Source organism: Scyliorhinus torazame, chromosome 19 (assembly GCF_047496885.1).
Source record: "Scyliorhinus torazame isolate Kashiwa2021f chromosome 19, sScyTor2.1, whole genome shotgun sequence".
In the NCBI taxonomy this organism is placed as follows: Eukaryota; Metazoa; Chordata; class Chondrichthyes; order Carcharhiniformes; family Scyliorhinidae; genus Scyliorhinus; species Scyliorhinus torazame.
Window position 1 is genome coordinate 81,751,315 of NC_092725.1, and position 26,145 is coordinate 81,777,459.

The window sequence follows — 26,145 nt, forward strand, 5'->3', positions numbered from 1 at the left end:
TTCCCATGGCGTATCAGTAGATTTTGAGTTGAAGGAAAGTATATGTCCACTTCATCGCCAGATTTGTGATTTTTGTTGCTGTTAAGAATCTTTGAAAGAAACTGGAGATTAAATTTGCAATGCTCTGCTTTAGACAATAAATTAATAAAAGCCTTTGTGCAAATGACATGCAAAAATCTACCAATGATAAAATGGACAAAAGAGCATAAACATACTTAACTGATCAGTAAAAGAAAATAATTTCACATTAAAGGTGATTCAGCCAGCACTGAAGATAACTAAGTAACAGGCGTTGTGGCACTGTAGAATATGGGGTTGCTGGATATAGTTAAGTGAAGTTCTACTTCAGGTGGCGGCACAGTGGTTAGCACTTCTGCCTCACAGAGCCAGGTTCAATTCCGACCTTGGGCGACTGTGTGGAGTTTGCACTTTCTCCCCATGTCTGCGTGGGTTTCCTCTGGGTGCTCCGGTTTCCTCCCACAGTCCAAAGATGTGCAGGTTAGCTGGATCGGCCATGTTGAATTTCTCCTTAGTGTCCCAAAGGTTTAGGTGGGGTTGCGAGGGAGTGGGCCAAGGTAGGGTGGGCTTTCAGAGGGTCGGTGCAGACTCAATGGGCCAAAAGGCCGCCTTCTGCACTGTAGGGATTCTATGATAAGTTGCAAACTGGCATAGTTTGTTGCCAAGGTTCCTATCCCAATGCATTCCTTTCCACTTTGAATGATTGAGAAGTAAAAATAGCGTGTACTCACCTGTTTCATGTCCAATTTATTCACTAAATCCCACAACAACACAATTTATGCACAAAATCCATTTATTTATTTATTTTGCTGATTTGAGAACTCTAGCTATATTTACTTAGAATATTTGTGTGTTTTCTTCCTGGGCCCGAGGAACTGGTTTCTGTTGCTTCTGGTTTACTTGTCTTAACAATTGCATAAATTGAATTAACACTCAAGACGACACAGTTCTGAATGAATAGTAGGCCTATGTGTAGATGAGGTGTGAAGTTTCAGTTGGGGCGATGGATAGTTACAAGGTAGCGAGGAAGGATCTAAAGAGAGAGCTAAGACGAGCAAGGAGGGGACATGAGAAGTATTTGGCAGGTAGGATCAAGGAAAACCCAAAAGCTTTCCATAGGTATGTCAGGAATAAGCGAATGACTAGGGAAAGAGTAGGACCAGTCAAGGACAGGGATGGGAAGTTGTGTGTGGAGTCTGAAGAGATAGGCGAGATACTAAATGAATATTTTTCGTCAGTATTCACTCAGGAAAAAGATAATGTTGTGGAGGAGAATGCTGAGCCCCAGGCTAATAGAATAGATGGCATTGAGGTACGTAGGGAAGAGGTGTTGGCAATTCTGGACAGGCTGAAAATAGATAAGTCCCCGGGTCCTGATGGGATTTATCCTAGGATTCTCTGGGAGGCCAGGGAAGAGATTGCTGGACCTTTGGCTTTGATTTTTATGTCATCATTGGCTACAGGAATAGTGCCAGAGGACTGGAGGATAGCAAATCTGGTCCCTTTGTTCAAAAAGGGGAGCAGAGACAACCCCGGCAACTATAGACCGGTGAGCCTCACGTCTGTAGTGGGTAAAGTCTTGGAGGGGATTATAAGAGACAAGATTTATAATCATCTCGATAGGAATAATATGATTAGGGATAGTCAGCATGGCTTTGTGAAGAGTAGGTCATGCCTCACAAACCTTATTGAGTTCTTTGAGAAGGTGACTGAACAGGTAGACGAGGGTAGAGCAGTTGATGTGGTGTATATGGATTTCAGCAAAGCGTTTGATAAGGTTCCCCACGGTAGGCTATTGCAGAAAATACGGAGGCTGGGGATTGAGGGTGATTTAGAGATGTGGATCAGAAATTGGCTAGCTGAAAGAAGACAGAGGGTGGTGGTTGATGGGAAATGTTCAGAATGGAGTTCAGTTACAAGTGGAGTACCACAAGGATCTGTTCTGGGGCCGTTGCTGTTTGTCATTTTTATCAATGACCTAGAGGAAGGCGCAGAAGGGTGGGTGAGTAAGTTTGCAGACGATACTAAAGTCGGTGGTGTTGTCGATAGCGTGGAAGGATGTAGCAGGTTACAGAGGGATATAGATAAGCTGCAGAGCTGGGCTGAGAGGTGGCAAATGGAGTTTAATGTAAAGAAGTGTGAGGTGATTCACTTTGGAAGGAATAACAGGAATGCGGAATATTTGGCTAATGGTAAAGTTCTTGGAAGTGTGGATGAGCAGAGGGATCTAGGTGTCCATGTACATAGATCCCTGAAAGTTGCCACCCAGGTTGATAGGGTTGTGAAGAAGGCCTATGGAGTGTTGGCCTTTATTGGTAGAGGGATTGAGTTCCGGAGTCAGGAGGTCATGTTGCAGCTGTACAGAACTCTGGTACGGCCGCATTTGGAGTATTGCGTACAGTTCTGGTCACCGCATTATAGGAAGGACGTGGAGGCTTTGGAGCGGGTGCAGAGGAGATTTACCAGGATGTTGCCTGGTATGGAGGGAAAATCTTATGAGGAAAGGCTGATGGACTTGAGGTTGTTTTCGTTGGAGAGAAGAAGGTTAAGAGGAGACTTAATAGAGGCATACAAAATGATCAGGGGGTTAGATAGGGTGGACAGTGAGAGCCTTCTCCCGCGGATGGAAATGGCTGGCACGAGGGGACATAGCTTTAAACTGAGGGGTAATAGATATAGGACAGAGGTCAGAGGTAGGTTCTTTACGCAAAGAGTAGTGAGGTCGTGGAATGCCCTACCTGCTACAGTAGTGAACTCGCCAACATTGAGGGCATTTAAAAGTTTATTGGATAAAAATATGGATGATAATGGCATAATGTAGGTTAGATGGCTTTTGTTTCGGTGCAACATCGTGGGCCGAAGGGCCTGTACTGCGCTGTATCGTTCTATGTAAGGAGATTTCCAGCCATTTGGTTTCTGATTAGCAGATATCTGCGTCTTTTCTGTGGAATTTAGGTTCTAGGAATCCGTTTGATCATAATATAATGCTGCTTTCTTCTATGTTTTATACCAACCAAAGTCATCAGCATTTTTTTGTTCCCTATGACTTTTTCAAAATGTATTCACAGGAAATGCTTTTATTCATAACCAATTGGCAGGGGGAAAATACATCTTTGCTTTTATTCACTATATTCTGCCGATTCACAATACAAGGATGAAAAATATCAACAAGTTAAATAAAAGAACACAGGGTTAAACCAAAAGAAGAAAACAAATGGCATGAGATTCTTGCTTTTCTTGGCTTCGGGAGACGTTGCCCACTTGCTTTATCTTACGTCACGATTCCATAAACTGTTTCCAGGCACTGGAGAAAAAAAATGTGCTTGGTTTATTTTACACGTAAGAACATCTGGAAACAGTCAGGAGATAGCGCTCAGAGAACTCCTCCAGTGATCGCAGGGAATGGCCTGCAAGACTGCATGTTTTCTTTTCCCTCTATTCTCCACGCCTCATTCGGTTTTTTTCTTAACTTTTTACCGTTCCTCTCTCATTTAACCCTTAGAGAGCTGCCCTGGATATTTTCCTCCTCCCATAATTTCCACTGAACAGAGTGAAAGCGAGCTTGGAATGTGTATGATGTGCTCTTTGTGAAGCCCCGGATGTAGTCAGGATGTGCTGTGAGAAAGAGGGTGGTAGAGAGGATCAGTTACTTGCGTTTTATTGTAATAATGGGGATCAGGTAATAAATCGCCGTTTGCGGAACAAAAAACTGGCATATTTAAATGGTGAATGAAAACAAGAGGATGTATATTCCCGAGGAAAACCATCAAGGTAAGAACTCTGAAACAGGGAAAGGGAAAGAGAGACAGAAAACGAAGAGCATCGCAAAATCTTACTTCCATGGACATAACCGGTGGGTGTTTGGGTTGTACAGCAACATTTAACAGGCAGTTTGGCAGAATAATATGTTTTATGCAGCGTCTTGCACGTTTTTCTCCCGAAGATTAACCTGCAGACATGCAGGGTGAAGCATTCGTTCGCAGCAGTGCTGTTGCCCATGTATTTCACATGAAATTGACATATGACCAAGTTGTCCAGACGCCTTTAAAAATATGCGCTGTTATAGTTAAATACTATATTTATATGCGGCGAATGTTTAGAGATTGTATCGTGAAGGTAATACGAACAGTATTTAAATTTGCCTTCAAGGTTTTTTTAAATCGAGCTCCCGGATGAATCATTATTTCTTGAACTATGGACGGAGATTTTTTTTTCTTCAGTTTTTCTGTAATCATTCGCGCGCGAAGGAAATGGCTCCACCATCTGTAAAGTAATTACTTAAAGTTGCAGTTTTCCCCTTTAATCTTAAATCTCGTAACATTTTAAATTATGAATAATATATTCAGTGTTTGACTAACCGTTTCACACATAGGAAAAGTTATCTTGTGATGCAATATTCTCTACTATTTTGATTCGAAATCCCCAACAGATTTCGCTTGATTGAAAAATCGGATAATTATCAGTAATTGGCAGCAATTAATTGAAAAAAGAATACTGCAGGTTACATGATATGGTAGATAGATATATAGATAGATATAATGATAGATAGATATCTACCATTTGATTTTTTTTTCATTCCAGGCGTTGACTATGCTAGCAACCGGGCAGTACTTGCCCATGGCCTTCCCAATGCCAAGACGGACGGTCTGGCTTCAGAACACATCCCAAGTCCAGGGGCTGCCTTGTCTTGGCAAGCGGCCATCGAAGCGGCCAGACAAGCCAAAGCCGCCGCGATGATGGGCAACAATATGGTCTCTACGGCCAACTCAACCCAAAGGAAAAGGCAACAGTATAACAAGCAGAAAAAACAAGCAAACGCCGCGACCACACGTCCACCACGGGCTCTCTTCTGTTTGACTCTCAAAAACCCTGTGAGGCGAGCATGTATCAATATAGTCGAATGGAAATATCCTTTAAGATAGGAAATAATGGGAGAACCTACCAGCTAAATATTATAAAATGTTTGCGGGCATGAAGGTCTGCACATACATGCGCACAGCCAGCTTGAAGTGCTGATATACATAGATGCCGAGCTCACATACGCGCAAGCGATGGGTGAGGTTTTGGAACCTTTCAAGCACCCTGTATTTCGATGGCATTTTTAGGTCGTGGAGAAATTTGAAAACAGAGATAAGACTTTTAAAATTGAGACATTGACAACTGTGGGCCAATAGAGATTCGCAAGCCACAGGGCTAATAAATTAATCAAACTTGGTGCGAGTTCGGATACCTACAACTGAGTTTTGGGTGAGCTCACGCTTACAGAGAGTGCAAGGTTGGAGGCCAGTTAGCAGAGCATTGGGAGAGCCTAGAGGGAGCAAAGATATGGATAAGAAATAAGAATTTCAGCAGCAGGTGAGCTGAGATGGGGTTGGTGACTAGTGATACGACGGTGGAAGTAAGTAGTCTTGATGGAGAAGATGAAGCTGCAAGCTCAGGTTAGGAGAGCATTGCACAAGTCTGATTTAGCCTTGAGCAGTGGCCAGGGAGAGCCATGGAGTTGGTAGTTGAATTGAATCTGTGATAGGGACTGAAGACCCCTAACTCTCCAAAGAAAATTGGAGGACGTTTCTGTTCATTTAGCACTGAATATTGAACAAGTCCATTGACAAATCAGAGGTAGTGGAGGATGGAGGATGGTGAGTGGTGGTGAGTTAGAATTGGGTGTTCTCAGCATATATGTGGAAGCTGACGTGTTTGGGATGCTGAGGGGCAGGGTATAGATGAGAAATAGGTGTCCCAGAAAAAGACCCTTGTGGGATTCCAGAGATAAAGATGCTGGAAGAAGTAATTGCAGCAGTTTTTTTTCCTGATTGTGGAATGAGGCAGAGCACATCTGTGTACATACATGCTTACTTGGAGTGATCTGACAATGAACGATGAAGTTGTCATGTTCGGGATAACTATCTTTTACATATTTTAACTTGTTCACCAGCTTACATTTCACAAGAATTAGAATTTTATTTCTAAATATTGACAAACACAGAATTTTCAACAACTTCATACCCTACACACCCACTTTTTATTTAGTTCTAAAACAAATCGCAGGTTTCTTTCTGACTTGGAACATATTATAGTATTTTTCATTTATTTGGGACGTTCCAGGTGAATTCCAAATTATACTCCCTGCAAGATATATTTGATTTCAAACACAGAAGATGTAAATCTTTGCTTTCGGGTTGTAATTTATTTTTCTAAATACGATGGCTCCTTAACTCTCACTCTCAGGCCATTCGAAATAATTATTCTCCTAACTATTTTCGCTAATTGTGTTGCCTTAGCCGTCTACATACCTTTCCCAGAAGACGACTCGAATGCAACCAATTCCAATCTGGTAAGTTCAAAGTGCTCCCGTTGTTATTCAATTGGTTTACTCTGTGGTATGTTGTGAAATCAGGAAGTATGTTTTTTTTTTAATGTATGAGTTTATTGCAAGTGGTTGTCATTGGCTATGTTATGCATTCTTGAGATGTATTGGCAATTTGGGAGCGTTTTCTAAGCGAACATGAATGATTTTTGTTGGGTTTGATTAGTGATGTTGAGTTTGACTGACCCCGTAATGACCGCTTTGCGCGTTGGTAATGGTTTGACTTTTGGTTTGTTCTCAGCTGGCTGTTACGTTTACCTACGGCTGCGATCAAAAGTACGCGTTATACCTATTATGAACATTTGTTTATGTAATATTGACGATCGTTTAGTACTGTCGCGCGTCTTTATATGCAGCCTTGTCTGAACCATTCGTGAATGATGATGCATTGGCGATATTAACAAATTGCCTCCGACTGTAGTCCGATCACCATAATCCGATTGATGATGAGCTTGTTAGTGGTCTGTAAAATGGCGGCCTGTTTAATCCTCTCGAATTGCTATCGGCTCTACTTTTAGGGAGAATATTGGCGAGGTTGTGAAGCTAGATTTATTAAAGGTATACTGGACAAATAGAGAAAATCCGAAAACGCTGCCATTGATTTGAAAATAAATTAAGGGAATTTGAAAGTAATCTTTCCATACTGAAACAATTGTAAGCAATGTTATAACAGGTACAATGGCGAATATTGTTTCCCGATTTCTTAAGTGACCATTATTTCTAAATCTTTTTAAAGAAGGCACAATTAGGGTGCTATATCTATAAACTAATGTCTTATTTTAAGGAGCAATGTAATCTTAAAACATCTGCATGTCTTGGTATGTGTTTACAATATTCTATACTTAATATGTTGAATAAAATATATACTGTGAGAGCTGTTTGCTGTTTTGCAACATAGTTTTATACCTAGCTGTTGATATCTCTTAAAATCTTCGGAAATAAACAAGATTGTGGCATTGTCAGTCAACTATCTGCAGGAAATCAAGTGGCAGTGACATAACCGTAAGAACACCGTTGGTTTCTGGCATTTGGTATCTTAGTGTACATCAACATAAGATACTGTGCAATCGCCAATTAATTACAGGTAATTTTAATTTTGGACTTGAAGTCGCAGTTCATATGAACAAAAGATTTAGTGATTTACCGCCCCCCCCCCCCCTGCCAATCTGGAATCATTGCTCTCCGCCTTAGCAATGGTTTACATTCCAATGTTGTTTTAGGTTTCGTATGTGTTACAAACTTGAAGGATTACATATGTTTTCATGCATGTTTTAATAATCATAGATTTTAATTTGTATGGTAAACAACCACTTTGAGACAAATAATTGCGTTTATTAGAGTTGAGTAAAGCTACAGAGGGGTCATTTCACTGGCGAGGAAATTGCCCATTTCTAGTTGCCAGAAGACAGTGAATGTTATGCGGGCCTGCCACTACTAGTTAAATGAGTTGACCTCTCTCTGACCCCAGGCACACTGGAGGGGCAGGGACGAAAGTTGCGAGCATGAACATTGTTGCATTTCTTTTGGTGAGTGAATCTTGGGGTTTTTTGAGTATTTAGCAGTACTGGAGAAGGAAATTCCAGGTTCGCTACCAAAAGAATAATTATTTATTTTAGACTGTGGCTTTTGCCTTTGAAGTAATGCAGTATAAACTGGCAGATTTCTGGTGAGAGGGATCCAGCCTTTTTGATAGCATGGAAATCCTTTGATCGAGCATCTCCGTGGAGGGGAAATATGGAATTTTAGGTAGAACCATGAAAATCTGAAGTTTAGCATAACAACTGGGAGTTGTAAATGTAAATAATAGTTTTGCACGTGGATCCCTTGTGGTAAATGTTACTGTTACTGTTCTTGCACTTGAGGTTATTGGGTACTTTAGACTCACCCACTGCAATGGTATGTCTTTTTGCTCTTGTTTGGTGGTGTATATACACTCTCCTGTGTCGCCTCTTGTACTCACCCACATACTGCTTTAATCTAAACACAGACAATGCACCCAGTGCCTCGATTTACATTCCAGAAAATCGATAATTGGACCAACAGGTTCATGCTGGTGTTAATGCTAGACAGAAGCTTCCTCACACCTCTATCTAATTTAGTATCATATATTCCTTTTTCAAGTGTATATTTAGCTTCCCCTCAAATGCATTTCTGATATTTTGCCCAACTACTCTTGTTGGTAGCAAGTTCCACATTCTTGCCAATCCTTTTGTTTCCCGAATTTTCCACTGATTTTAATCGTGACAATCTTATATATATGACCCCTACCCTCACAAGTGGAAACATATTTTCTCTGTCTACCCTATATACACTTTAATAATATTAAGGACCTCCAAATCAGACTATCTATGTGTTCCAAGGAAAGGCCTCAGACTGTTCAATATTTAAAAAACAATATTTTTATTCTCTTTCACAATTTCTTCAAAATTTACACCCACCAACAAACAATAAACGGTAACGAATACAATGTCAATCCCGTTATCAACAACAACTATCCCACCATCCCACCAACCCCCAAACAACAGCCCACATGTCAACATAAACATCAAATAATAAAAATGAATCAACAATCACCCATAGTCACCATCAACATACACAGTTCCCCCCTCCCCCAATGTTCAATGTCATTCAATTCTTGAAAGTGCATAATGAATAATGCCAATGAATTGTAGAACCCCTCCATCCTTCCCTTCAGTTCAAACTTAACCAGCATGTCTCCCCGTCATGCCAGGGCACAGGATGGAGTGGTTGACCTCCACCCCAACAGGATCCGCCTTTGGGCGATCAATGAGGCGAAGGCTACAACATCTACCTCCGCACCCGTTTATAACCCCGGCTGATCCAACACCCTGAATATGGCCTCCCAAAGACCCGGGTCAAGTCTCACATGCACCACCTTAGAGATTACCCTAAAAATCTCCTTCCAGTAATCCTCCAGCTTTGGACACGACCAAAACATATGAACGCGGTTTGCGCGCGCGCCCCCGCCCCCCCCACCACTGTGATGTCATTGTGTGGGTGGAGCTGGGTTGTGAGTCTGTTTTTTACTTTCGTTTTGAGCTGGAAGCTGCTTTGTGGCTCTGAGTTTTCTTTTATTTCGTTTTCAGTTGGGAGCTGCATTCAAACCAGGAAGGTGTATTTTAGTTTCTCTCTCTGCATACTAAAGAATGTCTCCAGACCACGTGATAACTTTACAGTAATATCTGTTTCTGTAAGGAGTTCGAACCTACTGTTTTGTAGGAAAAAAGGGTGTTTGGCTTTTGGATATTGTTAGGAAAGTTATTAAAGTCAGGGTTGTGAAGGGTAGGCCATGCCTCACAAACCTTATTGAGTTCTTTGAGAAGGTGACTGAACAGGTAACGAGGGTAGAGCAGTTGATGTGGTGTATATGGATTTCAGTAAAGCGTTTGATAAGGTTCCCCACGGTAGGCTATTGCAGAAAATACGGAGGCTGGGGATTGAGGGTGATTTAGAGATGTGGATCAGAAATTGGCTAGCTGAAAGAAGACAGAGGGTGGTGGTTGATGGGAAATGTTCAGAATGGAGTTCAGTTACAAGTGGCGTACCACAAGGATCTGTTCTGGGGCCGTTGCTGTTTGTCATTTTTATCAATGACCTAGAGGAGGGCGCAGAAGGGTGGGTGAGTAAATTTGCAGACAACACTAAAGTCGGTGGTGTTGTCGACAGTGCAGAAGGATGTTGCAGGTTACAGAGGGACATAGATAAGCTGCAGAGCTGGGCTGAGAGGTGGCAAATGGAGTTTAATGTAGAGAAGTGTGAGGTGATTCACTTTGGAAGGAATAACAGGAATGCGGAATATTTGGCTAATGGTAAAATTCTTGGAAGTGTGGATGAGCAGAGGGATCTCGGTGTCCATGTACATAGATCCCTGAAAGTTGCCACCCAGGTTGATAGGGTTGTGAAGAAGGCCTATGGAGTGTTGGCCTTTATTGGTAGAGGGATTGAGTTCCGGAGTCATGAGGTCATGTTGCAGCTGTACAAAACTCTGGTACGGCCGCATTTGGAGTATTGCGTACAGTTCTGGTCACCTCATTATAGGAAGGACGTGGAAGCTTTGGAACGGGTGCAGAGGAGATTTACCAGGATGTTGCCTGGTATGGAGGGAAAATCTTATGAGGAAAGGCTGATGGACTTGAGGTTGTTTTCGTTAGAGAGAAGAAGGTTAAGAGGAGACTTAATAGAGGCATACAAAATGATCAGAGGGTTAGATAGGGTGGACAGTGAGAGCCTTCTCCCGCAGATGGAAATGGCTAGCACGAGGGGACATAGCCTTAAACTGATGGGTAATAGATATAGGACAGAGGTCAGAGGTAGGTTCTTTACGCAAAGAGTGGTGAGGCCGTGGAATGCCCTACCTGCAACAGTAGTGAATTCGCCAACATTGAGGGCATTTAAAAGTTTATTGGATAAGTATATGGATGATAATGGCATAGTGTAGGTTAGATGGCTTTTGTTTTTTGACTTCCCATGTCGGTGCAACACCGTGGGCCGAAGGGCCTGTACTGCACTGTATCGTTCTATGTTCTGTGTTCTAAAGGTTACCTATAGAGTACTGTATCTTTGGGAGGGTATTTGTGTTGGTGGTTGATAAAATGTTTACTGTGTGTTTATAAAATGTTAACTGGTTTCATAGAATAAACATTGTTTTGTTTAAAAATACTTAAGGTCTCTATTGCATAACATCTGGAAAGTGGGCCTTTGTGCTCCTCATAACCAAAATCTATTAAACGTTGTAGGTCAGGTGAACTCCATGATATAATTTGGTGTTCTCCAAACCCTGGCCCATAATAACCATCTTCAGCTATATCATCCCCAACCTCGTGCACAAGGTGGAGGCATTCACTCTCTGGAGCACCTCACAGCAGAACCCCTCCTCCATACCCTCTCCCAGTTCTTCCTCCCACTTTGCTTTGATACATTCCAGCAATGTCTTTTCCCCATCCAAAATAGCCTTGTAAACCCCTGACATTACCCCCTTCTTACCCCTCCTCCATACCCTCTCCCAGTTCTTCCTCCCACTTTGCTTTGATACCTTCCAGCAATGTCTTTTCCCCTTCCAAAATAGCCTTGTAAACCCCTGACATTACCCCTTCTCCAGTCCCTCTGTCGTCAGCACCTCCTCCAGCAATGAGGAGGCCAGCTTCACCGGGTAGCTCTGTATCTCCTTCTTGGCAAAGTCTTGTACCTGCATGTTTCTAAACATATCCCCCTGCTCCAGCCCATACTTCGCTCCCAGCTCCGTCAATCCTGCAAACCAACCCTCAAGAAACAAATCTTTTCGTTCCCATCTCCGAAAATTTCCATCCCACTTCCCTGGCTCAAATCTGTGATCCCCCCGAATTGGCATTTCCCTTGACTCTGCCCCAAACCCGAAGTGTTAGTGAAACTGCCTCCAAATTCTCAACAATTCTCTCACTACTGGACTCCCTGAGTATTTCCCTGGGGCCATCGTGAGTGGCACTGTTGCTAGTCAATCATATCAGCTGTCAGGCTTAGCAGTTGAGAGTGAGAAGGCCACTTCAGAGTTTAAACAAGTAAGACCAGGATAAAGATCTTAAACAGATACCTGAGATCACCATGCCAATAGTGATCTCCAGATGGCCCAGGGCTGGAAGGGGCAGTCAAGACACAGGATACCACATCCCGGTGGGTCCAGGGGGCAACCCCTTTCCTACAGCCCCAGCCCACCCAACCACCAGGACCCGAGGGGAACATTCCCTCTGCAACTTGGCAGTGGCAGAGGGATTCATGAGCAATGGGCTGACCTACTTGACTCCCCCCTAGGGGTCCAGCATGTCATGCTAGGGAGTCATCATTGGCAATGCCAACGGGTGGGGACTGAAGGGGGGCTGGGAGGATGTGGCTGAAGGGGGGGGAACTGAGTGAGGTCTGAGGGACGGGTGCCGAGGCAGTCCGGGGGAGGGGGGGTGACCCCTTATTCCTTTGGTGAGGGGAAGGAAGCCCCTCACGTTTTAAAAATATGTTTGTTCGCCTTTTTCACATTTTCTTCCAAATTTACACCATCACCAATAAACAATAAGCAGTAACGAATACTATGTCAATCCCCATATCAATAACAACAATCCCATTCTCCCACCAAACCGCCAAACAGCAGCCTGCATGTCAACGTAAACAAATAACAAAAAGAAATCAGGAATCACCCATAGTCACCATTAACATAGATATACCCCTCCCCCCAACCCCCCCCTAATGTAATCCAATTCTTGAAAGTGCATAATGTATAACTCCCATGAATTGTAGTACCCCTCTATCCTTCCCCTCAACTCAAACTTAACCTTTTCAAGAGTTAAGAATTCCAGCAGGTCCACCCGCCACGCCAGGGCACAGGGTGGAGAGGCTGATCTCCATCCCACCAGGATCCGCCTTCAGGCGATCAACGAGGTAAAGGCTACAACATCTGGCTCCAGACCTGTTTCCAACTCCGGCTGGTCCAACACCCCGAATACGGCCACCCAAGGGCCCAGGTCCAGTTTCACGTGCATCACATTAGGGATTACCTTAAAAACCTCCTTCCAGTCATCCTCCAGCTTTGGACAGGGCCAAAACATATGAACGTGGGGTTTGAGCAACCCCCCCCCCCACACACACACACACACACACACACACACACAACATTCACACACATCTTCTACCCCCTCAGAGAGCCGGCTCATTCTCGCCCTTGTGAGGTGTGCTCTGTATACCACCTTCAGCTATATCTGCTCTAAACTTGCGCACGAGGTGGAGGCGTTCACTCCCCGGCACCAGAGCCTTTCCTCCATACCCTCTTCCAACTCTTCCTCCCACTTTGCGTTGATCCCTGTCTTTGCGGAATCTGCATGTTCTCCCCGTGTCTGTGTGTGTTTCCTCCAGGTGCCGGTCTGGTTTCCTCCGACGAAGTCCCGAAAGACGTGCTTGTTAGGTGAATTGGATATTCTGTATTCTCCCTCAGTGTACCTGAACAGGCGCCAGAGTGTGGCGACTAGGGAATTTTCACAGTACTTCATTGCAGTGTTTATGTAAGCCTACTTGTGACACTAATAAAGATTATTATTAAAAAATGGCGGCCGACCCAGTAATTGCAGGGAATCTGTTGTGTCACGCATAATGCATATTTTTGCTTCGTCAAACTTGAGAATGCCACTCTGGTGACGCTTTTAGTGCCAGCGGCACACAGTCCCAATTCTCCACAGGCGGGAGCACTTAGACTCCGGACGGAGAATCCTGGCCATAATACCTTAGTTCTGGTATCCTCCTTGTAAAAGTTTTGATTTCTTAAAAGTCATTGAATCTACTATATCTGAAGTTTGTTCCAGTGTTTTCATCAAATTGCTTGTGAAAACAATTGAACACAAATGCAAACCACTGGAAGTTAAAGCAAAATATTGAGCTAACACTGATGCATGCCAGGAAATGTATGATTAAAATTAAGGTGACATCAGAGCTGAAATAAAAGATGAGGCTTTTAGGAGAATATGAAAACTTTGAAAGAGAATTTTAAAAATACAAGGATAATTCAGTGTGTAATTTTACTCAGGTTATTGTGAAATTTTGTTTTTAATCTATTTTATTTAAATACTTATTTTGGTCATGAGAAATTTCAGTTCTTGACAGGGAAATATGGTATATAAAAATAAATTCAAGAAGCATTTTAAGTCGTTTCTCGGTACTCGCAGCAAATATTTTTTTTATCATTGTGCTATTTACCTCTATTATAATAGCAACTTTGTATCACACAACACAATACCTTTTAATGTTGAAAAGGTCTATCAGAGCCACTTCTAGGAGTAACATGTACTGCAAATACTTATTCAATTTCAATGTATTGCCCCATATACTGAAATTAATGTACAATAAAGATGAATTTGAATCTTTATTGAAACATCTCACATATTCCACTGACTAGCTTTATTTTGCCATGATCCTTCTGTAAATCCTCTCCTCATACTCATTGCCCAATTTCTACCTCTTTCTGATCACACACTTGGTCTTGTACCCACTCCATTATGTGTTTGTGTTCCCTCTCCCAATCCATTATGCAAGCACTCTCACTCTGCCTGTCTTCCCCCACACAAACTCTCACTTTATCTTCCACCCCTTCTCTCTCTTGTACTTGCTTTTTTTTGAAGTATGGTTTAGAAGTTTGACTGTGATATTGGAAAGGATAAATGTGACTGCTAGAAAATGCACACACTGGATATGTGTTTTTAACCATAGTAAATCTGGTGGCATTGGCCATGGTGAGTCAGAGTCAATCTATAAGGACCATGTTATCCGATGTAGTCCAAGACATATTAATCTGCTGTTATGGGAAATTTGGGTGAGGTTGAATTTCAGTTGCTCATTAGGCTGTATATCACAACTTGATTTTACTTCTCTTATTTAATTATGATTAGTAAGGTCATTTAAAGTTATATACATAATGGTTTCTATATAAAATAACTGTTTTGAAGTGACACAAATTTTAAGCGTTCTTGAAGTCTTGGCAGCAGATTTGCTCCAAATGTACTATAATTTCTAGCAGAAAATTTTATTAGTGGATTTCCTGTGGAATTTCTTGGAGAATGTGTTGTTTTATCCCTTGTAACTTATTATCAAGGTCTCTGATTTATAGTGAGTGTGAAATTGCATTTCTAAATGCAATAAAGTAAGAATGCTGGTGACTTTTATTTTAATTTTTACCACTATGTTTACTTTTGTCGGAATTGTAAATTAATGACCTTGATAATATGTTTAATTATATTGTTAATTTGAAATCTTCTTTACAAAGAGATATGATAAAGATGTTCCATTTTACAGCTTCTGCATAAGGTAACAGAAGTAGGTAAAGGGAAGCTGAATATGGTTGATAATGTTGGGAGAGTGAGCCTGAGATTTGAGACCACGACGAAGGGGATAGTGGGTCTGGGTGAAATGGGGAGGAGACGATTGTGCCCCATTGTTCTTAATTGCTCATATATTCTCTGCCGGCGGGATTCTCCATTCTGCCGGTAGTGTACCTCCGCTAGTGGGTTTCCTGATGGCTACAATGGGAAATCCCATTGGCCAACGGTGGCTCGCTGCTGAAAATCACTCGTCTGGGGAGGCGGAGAATTCACCCCAACATTTCTGTACCTACCCTATGGAATCCTGATATCATTTTTATCATCCTCAACCTCCTGCACTAAAGGAAATACGAGCTAAGTTTTGGCAAGCTGTCCTTAAAATGTTAATCATTTGTACTCCAGTATCATTCTGGTGAATATCTGCAATAATTCCTGCAATGCCAATATACCCATCTTAAAGTGTGGTGCCAAAACCAAATGCAGTACTTAACATGGGGCCTAACCAAGACATTGTACAACTGAAGTATAATTTTTTCCTTGTTGTGTCACAGCCCCCTTGAGATAAGGTAATTTCATTAGGCCTTTTGATTACTTTCATGTGAGTGCTTACAGTCTTTACTGTTGGGACAGTGAGTTTTTCTGAAATCTTTTTGCTGATCTAATTTAATCACTGTAGTCTCCCACTACCTTAATGCTGGTTTGCCTGCTTCAGGTCAGTTTTAGAACTTTCCATTCCTTCCTTTGTTCAAGCAGGAGTTATTAACAGACATACGTTCCATTGATGTTAAATGTCAAACTATTGAAGTTTAGGAAAAAGCTTTTCCAATGTTCCCTAACAAACAAAAACTAGACAATAAAAGCATTATATTAGTTTACTCCTAAGAGCTATTTTAGGAATGTGGGAAAAAAGTTAGCGGTTTTTCCTTTTATAAACACCTGCACAAAATGGGTATACTCAACTTGTGCACCAGTTTCGATGCACAGAACAATTTTACTTCATTCGTAAATGCAGCTCCTTTGACAATTATAGAAGAGCCAAAATTATTGCACAGCCAATAAAGTACTTTTTGAAGTGTGGTAACTGTTATATTTGAGGGAAATTTATAATACTGTATTGAGCAGCAGATAACTTATCTGCATAAAAGTTTAGAGACTATTGTGCACATTTCAAAGTTTTAAAAGTTAGTTGTTTTGGGTTTTCTTTTCCTTGAAGACAGGTATTTACAATCAGCTTCTGATCTGTAAACAGTAGTTGAATATTGACCAGCATGTCTATTTTTTAATGAAAATAGAATTTAAGGCCTCGAGTGGGACAGACTTAATAACTTTTCTCCAAATTAGCAACATAGTAATATACTGTGTGGTACATGGTGCATTGCTAGTGTCATAAATCAGCATATTTTTCAAATTGCTGTGAGCCAGATTATGGGCATTCCACTAGTGCATCAATTATTTAAAAAAAGTTAACAACTAGATATTTATCTTTTTCAAGAACTTTTAAAATTATGTCTCAAATCTTTGACAACATCAAACTTTCCCAGATCAGCTTTGGCATGGTAAATGGCCAAAGTAATGCTTTTCATCGAACTCTTCAATGTACCTTGTTCTAGCCAGGGAGTGGTGAAATTGGCTTAATGATACATTAAGAGTAAAAAAAATGACATCAGTAGCGTTATAGCTGACCCCCTCCTATTTTGATAGGGACCAACGGTTTGACAGGTGTCAGCCTGATGTAACTGATAGACATTTAGTAATATGCAGACCAAAGTCCTAAACTGTACATAATAACCTAATGAGAACTCGATGCACAACATATGCTGCAAGCTTCAGTCAGTTCCACAGTCAACAGAGCTGAGTCTTAGCAAGGATTTTGTTTGAGACCAGGAGGAGCAGAAATGACCATGACTCCCCACACAAAACTTGGGCTACTGGATAGGAAAGTCAGATATTGGTCAACTTGAATCTAGCGAACTGCATCAAGATGTCTGTTTGGAGCCTTACAGATTGTTAATTTGATATGATTGAAGCTGTAGCCGTTGAAGATCACAGTCTCCAATTTGACACTATGATGGGATTGCTCACTGTCAGCACCCTAACATTCAAAATTGAACTTGGAGAGATGGACAGTCCACATTCACCATCAAATGTTTAAGGGCCAGAATCAGTCTGAATTATTAGTCTTGGCCTTTGGATTACTGGAGAAATAGCATAACTAATACACTGGCACATAACATTGGAACGTTTTGTCAATTCACAGTTAACTCTGGCTTAATAGGATTCTTCAATGCTCTCGTTAGGCTTCTGCAGTTGCTTTCTGACAATCCACAGTTACACAATCTGGCAACATGGTGGTGCTGTGAAACAGGTTTTGAACTTCCAGTATACCAGCCATGTTGCCTATCTCTGAGATAATTAACAGCATAACTAGTTTTTTCTCTTTTTTTTTTACTTTCCCACAACCCTCCCAAACTTTCCTTAGGTCTCCAGATCTCCCATTTTACTTACTTTATGAGCACAGCTTTCAATAATTGCAGCTCATGTGATTTTCACTACTGGCAAAACTCTTCTCCTTAGGTTTCCTATTTTCAGCTTTTTAGTTTCTTTGGGGTCACAATGTCAGGCTTCAATTTCAAATTTGTTTCTGAAAATTCCATTATTAGCCCCTGAATTGCTGATTTTTAAGTCTGTTACCAGTTTACAATTGTTGAACGTCCTGTGAGCTGTGCAATGAAAGATGGATATTTACTACATCAATAAACAGAGAGAGAATGTGTGCAGCAAAACCAACCTAATTAAGAGCATCAGCCAAACTGAGAATCTTCCAAGCCTGCATCTCGGTACACTCCTACAGTAGTAAGACCTGGACAATATGATAGGCAGGAGAAAAAGCTGAATAGTGTTCAAACTTCGCTGTATCAGACATGTCCTTGGCATCTCTTAGCAGGACAAGTTCACCAACTCAGACGTCCTGGAACGTGCTAATTCAATCAGCATTAACTCATCACTAAGAATGATGGTTATATACCCAAAGACCTTCAGTATGTTGAACTGGCCACTGGGTCAAGGCTCTGCTACAAGGACAGCTGCAAGTGAGATATGAGGATGACGGACATTGACACAGGCAACTGGGAGGAGGTCCCTGACAGTTGTGACCTCTGAAGGCTGATTATTTGATGACATTGAAACCGATGAGCAGAAACAATAAGGTCAGCTGGCCGAGAGGAGGGCCCTGAAAGAGGCCAGTGCATTTTATGCCTTCTCAGTCCACTGTCTTTCTCTGCAGCAAATACGACAGGGACTGGCATGCCAGAATTTGGAACAGATGAGCAGAAACAGCAAGGTGAGCTGGCCGAGAAGAGGGCCCAGAAAGACGCCAGTGAATCTTATGCCTACTCATCCATTGTCTTCCGTTGTAGCAAATGCGGCAGGGACTGGTATGCCAGAGTGGGACTCCTGAGTCACAAGAGGCAATGCTTAACACAGAGTTGACCATCATGGCACAAACCATAGTCTCACGAGATGGAAGGCTGCCAATGAGATCAATCATAATATCACATTCCATGTGTCAAACTTCAACAAATCATGGGCGGCATTCTCTGACCTCGGGCTGGGTCGGAGAGTCGCCGAGCTGGGTGCGATTCACGCGACGCCGCCCAGACGCCGGTCCGCCAATTCTCCGCACAGGATGGGCCGAGTGGCTGACGAGATAGGTCGAGTCCCGCCGACGCCGTTCACATGTGGACTTACCCGGCGGGACCTCGGCGTCCATCCTGCGGGGGGCAGCCTGGTGGGGGGAGGGGGGTCCGACCGATGGGGGTCCTACCGATCGGCGGGCTGGTTTCTCCTGGTGTGGGCCTCTTTTACTCTGCACCGGGCCCCTGTAGCTCTATGCAATGTTGCGTCGGGGCCGGCGCGGAGAAAGAAACTAGCCGCATGCACGAGTTCGCGCCGGTCGCAGCGCGCATGCGCGAATCCGCAACGGTCGCAACGTGCATGCGCAGACCCGCGGCGCCCATTTGACGCCGGTATCGGCAGCTACTGCGTGAGTCGCTCCAGTGCCATGCTGGCCCCCTGTAGGACTCAGGATCGCTGCTCCTGGGGCCTGTTGATGCCGTCGTAAAGCGCGACGGCGTCAACACTTAGCCTCAGGATCAGAGAATCCCGCCCCATGTTTTTCAAAGAACAAAAACAATCTGGAAAATAAAAGAAAGCCGTCATTTACTCTGAGTCTGAAATTTACAAGCATGTTCCAATCTAACCTCGCCTATTTCAACTGCCATTCTTAGACTTTGCAACATATCAACTGATTTGCCATGGGATATTAACTTGAGATATATTTGTTTCTTTTTTAAGGTTATGTGTGACACTATCTGTCTCTCTTTTGCACACACTTCCTTTAATTCTTACAACATCAATTCTGTCATTCAAAATGTTTAAAAAAATTGCAGAAGCCATAATTCAGAGAGTGATGCACACTTGTAGAGGAGAAAATGGTTACAGCACAGAAGGAAGCTATTTGGCTCATTGAGTCCATGCCTGGTCTCTGCAAGAGCAATTTAGTTTGCCTAAATCCTCTGCTTTTTCCTGTAGCCCTCGCAAGTCTTTTTCCTTTTAAGGTGATTATCCAGTTCATTTTGAAAGTCACAATTGAGCATCACCCTTGGAGCATCACGGCCGGGATTCTCCGACCCCGCGCCGGCACGCCGCCCCGACGCCAGCTCGCCGATTTTCGGGCGCCCCCGAGATCGCCACCGCACCGGTCGGGTGCCGTTGAAAGCCCCCTCCCACCTCCGGCGATTCTCCGGGCCTCGACGGCCCGAGTGCCCGCTGAGTTCAGCCGAGTCCCGCCGGCGTTGGTTACGTATGGTCCCACCTGGCGGGATCTCGGAGTTCTGTCTGCGGGGGCCGTCCTGTTGGGGGGGGGGGCGGGTGGATCCGACTCCAGGGGGGCCTCCACAGTGGCCTGGCCCAGAATCGGGGCCTACCGATCGGCGGGCAGGCTAGTTCCGTGGGGGCCTTTGTTCCTCTGCGCCGGGCCCCTGTAGGGCTCCGCCATATTGCCCGGGGTCCGGCGTGGCGACGGGAACCCACGCGCAAGCGCAAACTAGCGCCAGCTGTGCGTGCCGGCTTTCGGGCGCCGGAGCTGCGGACACCACTCCGGCGCCATACTAGCCCCCTAGGCAGGGGTGGATACCTGCCACTTGAGGCCCGTTGACACCGGAGTGGCTCGCGCCGCTTTTCACACTGGCGTCAGAACTTGCCCACAGGAGAATCTCGCCCACACCTTCCAATTCCTAGTTTCTCTCTTCCTCCCAAACAAGATCAAATCCTCCAACACCCAGTCTATCTCTCTCTCTCTCTCTCTCTCTCCATTTCCAAGGTAGGGGTTACTCGGATAATCCAATGAAGCAGAATTTCTTGGTGTGAAGTGTCAATTCTGTCGCCCCAGGACATTCTATTCCATTATATTATTCCAAAGCACTTGGGACTTTTCAGGACAGTAAGAAAACATTTTAGTCCGTTTACCTGGCCCCAAGATTTATGACATAACTGTTGGTTAGACTTTATGAAACACGAGGGCAGGGTGTCATCGTCTGCTTAGATGCTCTGCAGCCCTTCAGATTCAACATTATATTCAATTTCATTCCCTTTTATTTGCAGATTTCGGCTTGAGTGTAGTTTCCCCCTTGTTTTGGCATTTGCCACTTCACAGCACCTCTAGACACACATTTTGTTTCTTTACTTGCTCATTACCACATTTGACCTTGCCCCACCATCTCTTGTTTAAATCTCTTGTCTTTTACTTCATCACAAACCTGCGCACCAAGCATAGATTTTGCTTTTGTACTAGAACTGGGTCCATTGATGTACAGAGTTCAGTGCCTCTGGTCTTAAAGTTCTTAATCTCAATCTATGCATTATTTCTTGCTGTAATAGTGCTTTGCACAAGAAATGAGAGCAGCATTGGTTATAGAGCCTGTTCAGTATGATCATAGCTGATTGTGGGCTTCAACTTCATTTTACCAACCATTCCCCATATCCCTTAATTCTTAAGAGACCAAAAATCTTTCTATCCCAACCTTAAATGTATTCAACGATAGAACATCTGTAATGCTCTGAGGCGAAATTCTTCGATATCGGCGCGATGTCCGCCGACCGGTGCCAAAACTGGCGCAAATCAGTCCGGCATCGCGCCGCGCCAAAGGTGCGGACGTCTCCGCATCTTGACCGGCCGAGCCTTAACCTTGAGGGGCTAGGCCCGCGCCGGACTGATTTCCGCCCCGCCAGCTGGCGGGAAAGGCCTTTGGTGCCCCGCCAGCTGGCGCAGAAATGACAATGCCGGGCGGCACATGTGCGGGAGCGTCAGCGGCCGCCCATGGCATTCCCGCGCATGCGCTGTGGAGGGAGCCTCTTCCGCCTCTGCCATGGTGGAGACCGTAGTGAAGGCGGAAGGAAAAGAGTGCCCCCACGGCACAGGCCCACCCGCGGATCGGTGGGCCCCGATCGCGGGCCAGGCCACCGTGGGGGCACCCTCCGGGACCAGATCACCCCGCGCCATCCCCAGGACCCCGGAGCCCGCCCGCGCCGCCTTGTCCCGCCGGTAAGAGAGGTGGTTCATTCCACGCCGGCGGGACTGGCATTCTAGCAGCAGGACTTCGGCCCATCTGGGCCGGAGAATCGCGGGGGGGGGGCCACCAACCAGCGCAGCGTGATTCCCGCCCACGCCGAATCTCCGGTGCCAGAGAATTCGGCTACCGGCGGGGGCGGGATTCACGCCAACCCCCGGCGATTCTCCGACCCGGCGGGGGGTCGGAGAATCTCGCCCAAGAATTCCAAAGATCCACAACTCTTTGAGTGAAGTAATTTCTCCTCATCCTGGTCCTAAATGACGAGCCCTTGTTCCTGAGACTGTGCTCCTTTCTTTAAATTTCCCAGCCAGCGGAAGAAATCTTTCAACGTCTATCCTATTAAGCCCCTTCAGAATTTTATAAGTTTTCTTTTTTTTTAAGTATTTTTATTCAAGACATTTTTAATTTTATACAGAAAAAAAGACATAACATCAGAAAACAACCTTTACAAATCACACTCCAAACACCCAAACCCCTCCATCCCAACCCCTCCCCCTTTTTCCAACTTTAATGACAAAAGAACCGCCCCCCCCCAGAAATCCCCTCCCCTACAATCCCCCCCCCCCCCCCCCCACTGACATTTCACTACTCTTTCTAGTAGTCGATGAACAACCTCCACCTCATGAAGAACCCCTCATCTGCGTCTCTGTTCGCAGACTTTATCTTTTCCAGGTGCAGAGACTCCGTCAAGTTGCTCAGCCACACCATTGCTCAGCCACACCGTTGCTTTAGGTGGCTCCAAGTCCCACCACCTTAACAGTACCGTATCCAGACTATCAGGGAGGCAAAGGCCAATACGTCAGTCTCTCTCCCCTCCTGCACTCTCCATTCCTCTGAAACTCCAAATATTGCCACCCATGGGCTCGGAGCTACCTTCACCACCAGCACCTTCGACATTGTTCCTGCAAAGCCCTCCCAAAACGTCTCCAACTAACACATGGACATAAATCCCAGCAGTTACCTTTCCATTGCTGACACCTTCAAGGACCTAGGACACGACCGATCCACCTTCGGATTCAAAACTGTATTGAACTCCCCCCTCACAATCAACCGGTGTGTATGCAGGTCTGGGTCCTTCGCCAATACCATCTTCACAAACTCTGCATCGTCCCAGTTGGTATATATATTCACCAGCATCACGTGCCTCTTCCAACCTCCCACCTCAACATCACAAATCTGCCCCCAGGATCTGCCACAATACTACCAGCCAGAAACCCCACCCTATTACTCACCAGCTTCATTACTCCCCTCATCTTCATATCCAACCCTGAATGAAACCTTTCCTCAACCTTGTTTCATCTGCAACTTTTAAATGAGTCTCTTGCATGAACAGCACATCCGCCTTAAAGTACGCAAAGACACTCTTGATGGGCCCATTCAGTCCCCTAATGTTCCAGGATGGAGGGCTCTAGTACCCCCCACCTCGATCAACCATATCCACTGTTTAATGAGCTCCCCCAGACCCTCACCCCGCCCACCTCCCGGGCTTCCATCCCCACATAACCAACTGCGTTTCACAACACATTCCATGTCAGCAACCCATCCCTTCCCCCAAACCCAAACATTCCACCGAGAATCCCCGGGGAGCGGCGTGAATCCTGCCCCATTGCCGGCCAAGTCGCCGGAAGTGCGGAGGATTCCGCAACTTCCATTTGGCCCGACGCCAGAGTGGTTCGTGCCCTTCTTGGTGCCGGTGTCGGGCCATCCCGCCAATTGCGGGAGAATCCCGCCCCATAATCCGGCACAAACACAAACAGTTCTCCATCCTCTCTGAGTACAGCACTTCCAATTTGCTTCATAGGTGTATCTACTCAAGTCCCAGCATTCTCGTAAGTCCCTCAATCCATGGTCCCTTAGGAACATACTCGCCTCCTCTGACATATCAAGATAATGGGCTGGAGACTTCCGGTGGCGGCTATGAAGGAGTAGGTCGCACATTTGGTGGCTCCCGCTCAGGTCGGACCTTTGGACCTTTTCCCCCGATTTTCGAACGGACTTGATTCGGTAAATTGATGGTGGAGGAAATTGTGGAGTGGATTCCTACATCAGTGCATGGAGAGGTGGACTAGATGTGCTCGCAAAGGAAGAAATAGATGAACAGAGAAGGCTTGGGCTGAAGCTGCAGCGGGAGAAAGCATGGCGGACGACCAGAGTCCTGGCTTGTCGACCCAGCGGTCGATGGAGCAGCTGATGCAGATTATTCAGGAGGGCTTAGCCAAGCAGAATCAGGAATGCTTCAACCCGATTCAAGAATTGATTGCGCGGCTGGAACTTAGACTGGATGCCCAGGACCGGGCGATCCAGAAAGTGGAGAAGGCGCTGGCTGAGCAGGAGGAACATCAAACAGCAGAGGAGTTGAGGATGCTGAGAGACCAGCAGAAAAGGCTCCTGGAGAAGATGAAGGATCTAGAGAATAGGTCCCGCCGGCAGAACCTGAGAATCGGCGGTCTCCCGGAGGGGTCCGAAGGAGCGGATGCTGGGGCATACATAGCGGGCATGTTCGAGAAGTTACTGGGGGATGGGACGTTCTCCCGACCCTTGGAGGTGGACAGGGCTCACAGAGCGCTCGCAAGGAAGCCGCATGTGTGGGACCCCCCGGGGGCAATGGTGGCGAGATTCCACAGGTACTTGGACAAGGATGTATTTTACAGTGGGCCAGGCAGACACGGAGTGGTAAATGGGAGAACAGTATCCTGCGGATCTATCAGGATCTGTGTGTGGATGTACCCAGGAGAAGAGCAGCATTCAATCAGATAAAGTCAACCCTTTTTAAGAAAAAGGTGAAGTTTGGACTGCTGTATCCGGCCCGTCTTTGGGTCACGTATGAGGAGCAACATTTTTATTTTGAGTCGCCCGAGGAAGCGCTGGACTTCGCTAGAAGGAAAGGACTGGTGGCGGACTGAGGTCTTTGAACTTTGCTGCAGCGCTCATGTTAAAAAAGTTTCTTGTTTTTTTTTGGACGTTATCTGTAATGCCTTCTGTATTGATTTGGGGCCTGTTGCAGAGTTGAGTGAGTTAAAGTTTATATTTGCACTGATGGGGTATGGAGGTGTGTTTGTTAGAAGTTGGACCTTCTGTTTGATCTTTTCCTTGTTTTTCTTGTTTTTTTCGGCAATTGTGTTGGGATTGCTTTTCTTTTGAATATGTGTGTCCGAGCGGAGGGGGAGGGGGAAGGAAACAATAGGTGGGAGAATGTCTGGCGCCATGGGCGAGGGTCACCAAGCTAGCTGGACGGGCGAGCTCACGGGAGCGAAGTGGTGGGTGAGCAGATATTATGCTTGTTGAAGGGGTTGGTTTACATAGTACTGTTACTGGCGGGGGGTGGGGGGGGGGGGGATCGTTCTGCTGACGGGGGAGGGACGTTTGCTGTGGGACAGAAAGGAGGTCGGGGGCGGAGGCTGCCTGGGTGCGGGCCAGTGAATGCGTGGGGCGCGGTCTGGAGACTGGCCCAAGAAAGGTGCTGGCTGATCGGCGAAGTGGGGGGGGGGGGGGGGGGGGGGGCGATGAGCCCCCCAACTAGACTGATCACATGGAATGTGAGAGGGCTAAATGGGCCAGTTAAGAGGGCACGCGTGTTCTGGCATTTGAGGGGACTGAAGGCAGACATGGTAATGTTACAGGAGATGCACCTTAGAGTAACTGATCAGATTAGATTAAGGAAGGGATGGGTTGGACAGGTCTTTCACTCGGGGCTGGACTCGAAGACTAGAGGGGTCGCGATCCTGATTAATAAGCGAGTGGTATTTGAGGCGGGAAGAATAGTTGCAGATGTGGGAGGCCGATACATTCTGGTCAGTGGGAAGCTGGAGTGGTTGCCGCTGGTACTAGTGAATGTGTACACGCCAAATTGGGATGATGTGGAATTTATAAAGAGGATGTTAGGGAAGATCCCGGACCTGGATTCGCATAAGTTGGTCATGGGAGGGGACTTTAACACAGTTATCGACCCTGTGTTAGACCGGTCGAGCTCAAGGACGGGTAGGGTGCCAGCAATGGTGAAGGAGCTAAAGGGGTTCATGGAGCAAATATGGGGGGTGGACCCATGGGGATTGGGGCAGTTCTCTTACTCACACGTGCATAAAGTGTACTCCCGGATTGATTTTTTAATTTTGAACAGGGCTCTACTGATGGGGGTAGTGGACATGGTGTATTTAGCGATCACAATCTCGGATCATGCCCCGCACTGGATTGACCTACAGGTTAGCAAGGAGAGTAGTCAGCGCCCGCACTGGAGGCTGGACGTGGGACTTTTAGCTGATGAAGAGGTGTGCGGGTGGCTGAGGGA

General features: G+C 45.2%; 1 protein-coding gene across 1 annotated transcript in view; it reads left to right on the plus strand.

Moving 5' to 3' along the window:
• The first annotated feature begins 3,417 nt into the window (after positions 1-3,417).
• Positions 3,418-26,145, plus strand: part of cacna1c (calcium channel, voltage-dependent, L type, alpha 1C subunit) — a 1,623,635-nt gene continuing 1,600,907 nt past the window's right edge. The window contains exons 1-3 of the mRNA XM_072484617.1: positions 3,418-3,789; positions 4,600-4,924; positions 6,247-6,352. Of these exons, the coding sequence (XP_072340718.1) occupies positions 3,741-3,789; positions 4,600-4,924; positions 6,247-6,352 (480 nt within the window). The 5' untranslated portion in view covers positions 3,418-3,740. The remainder of the gene's footprint in view (positions 3,790-4,599; positions 4,925-6,246; positions 6,353-26,145) is intronic.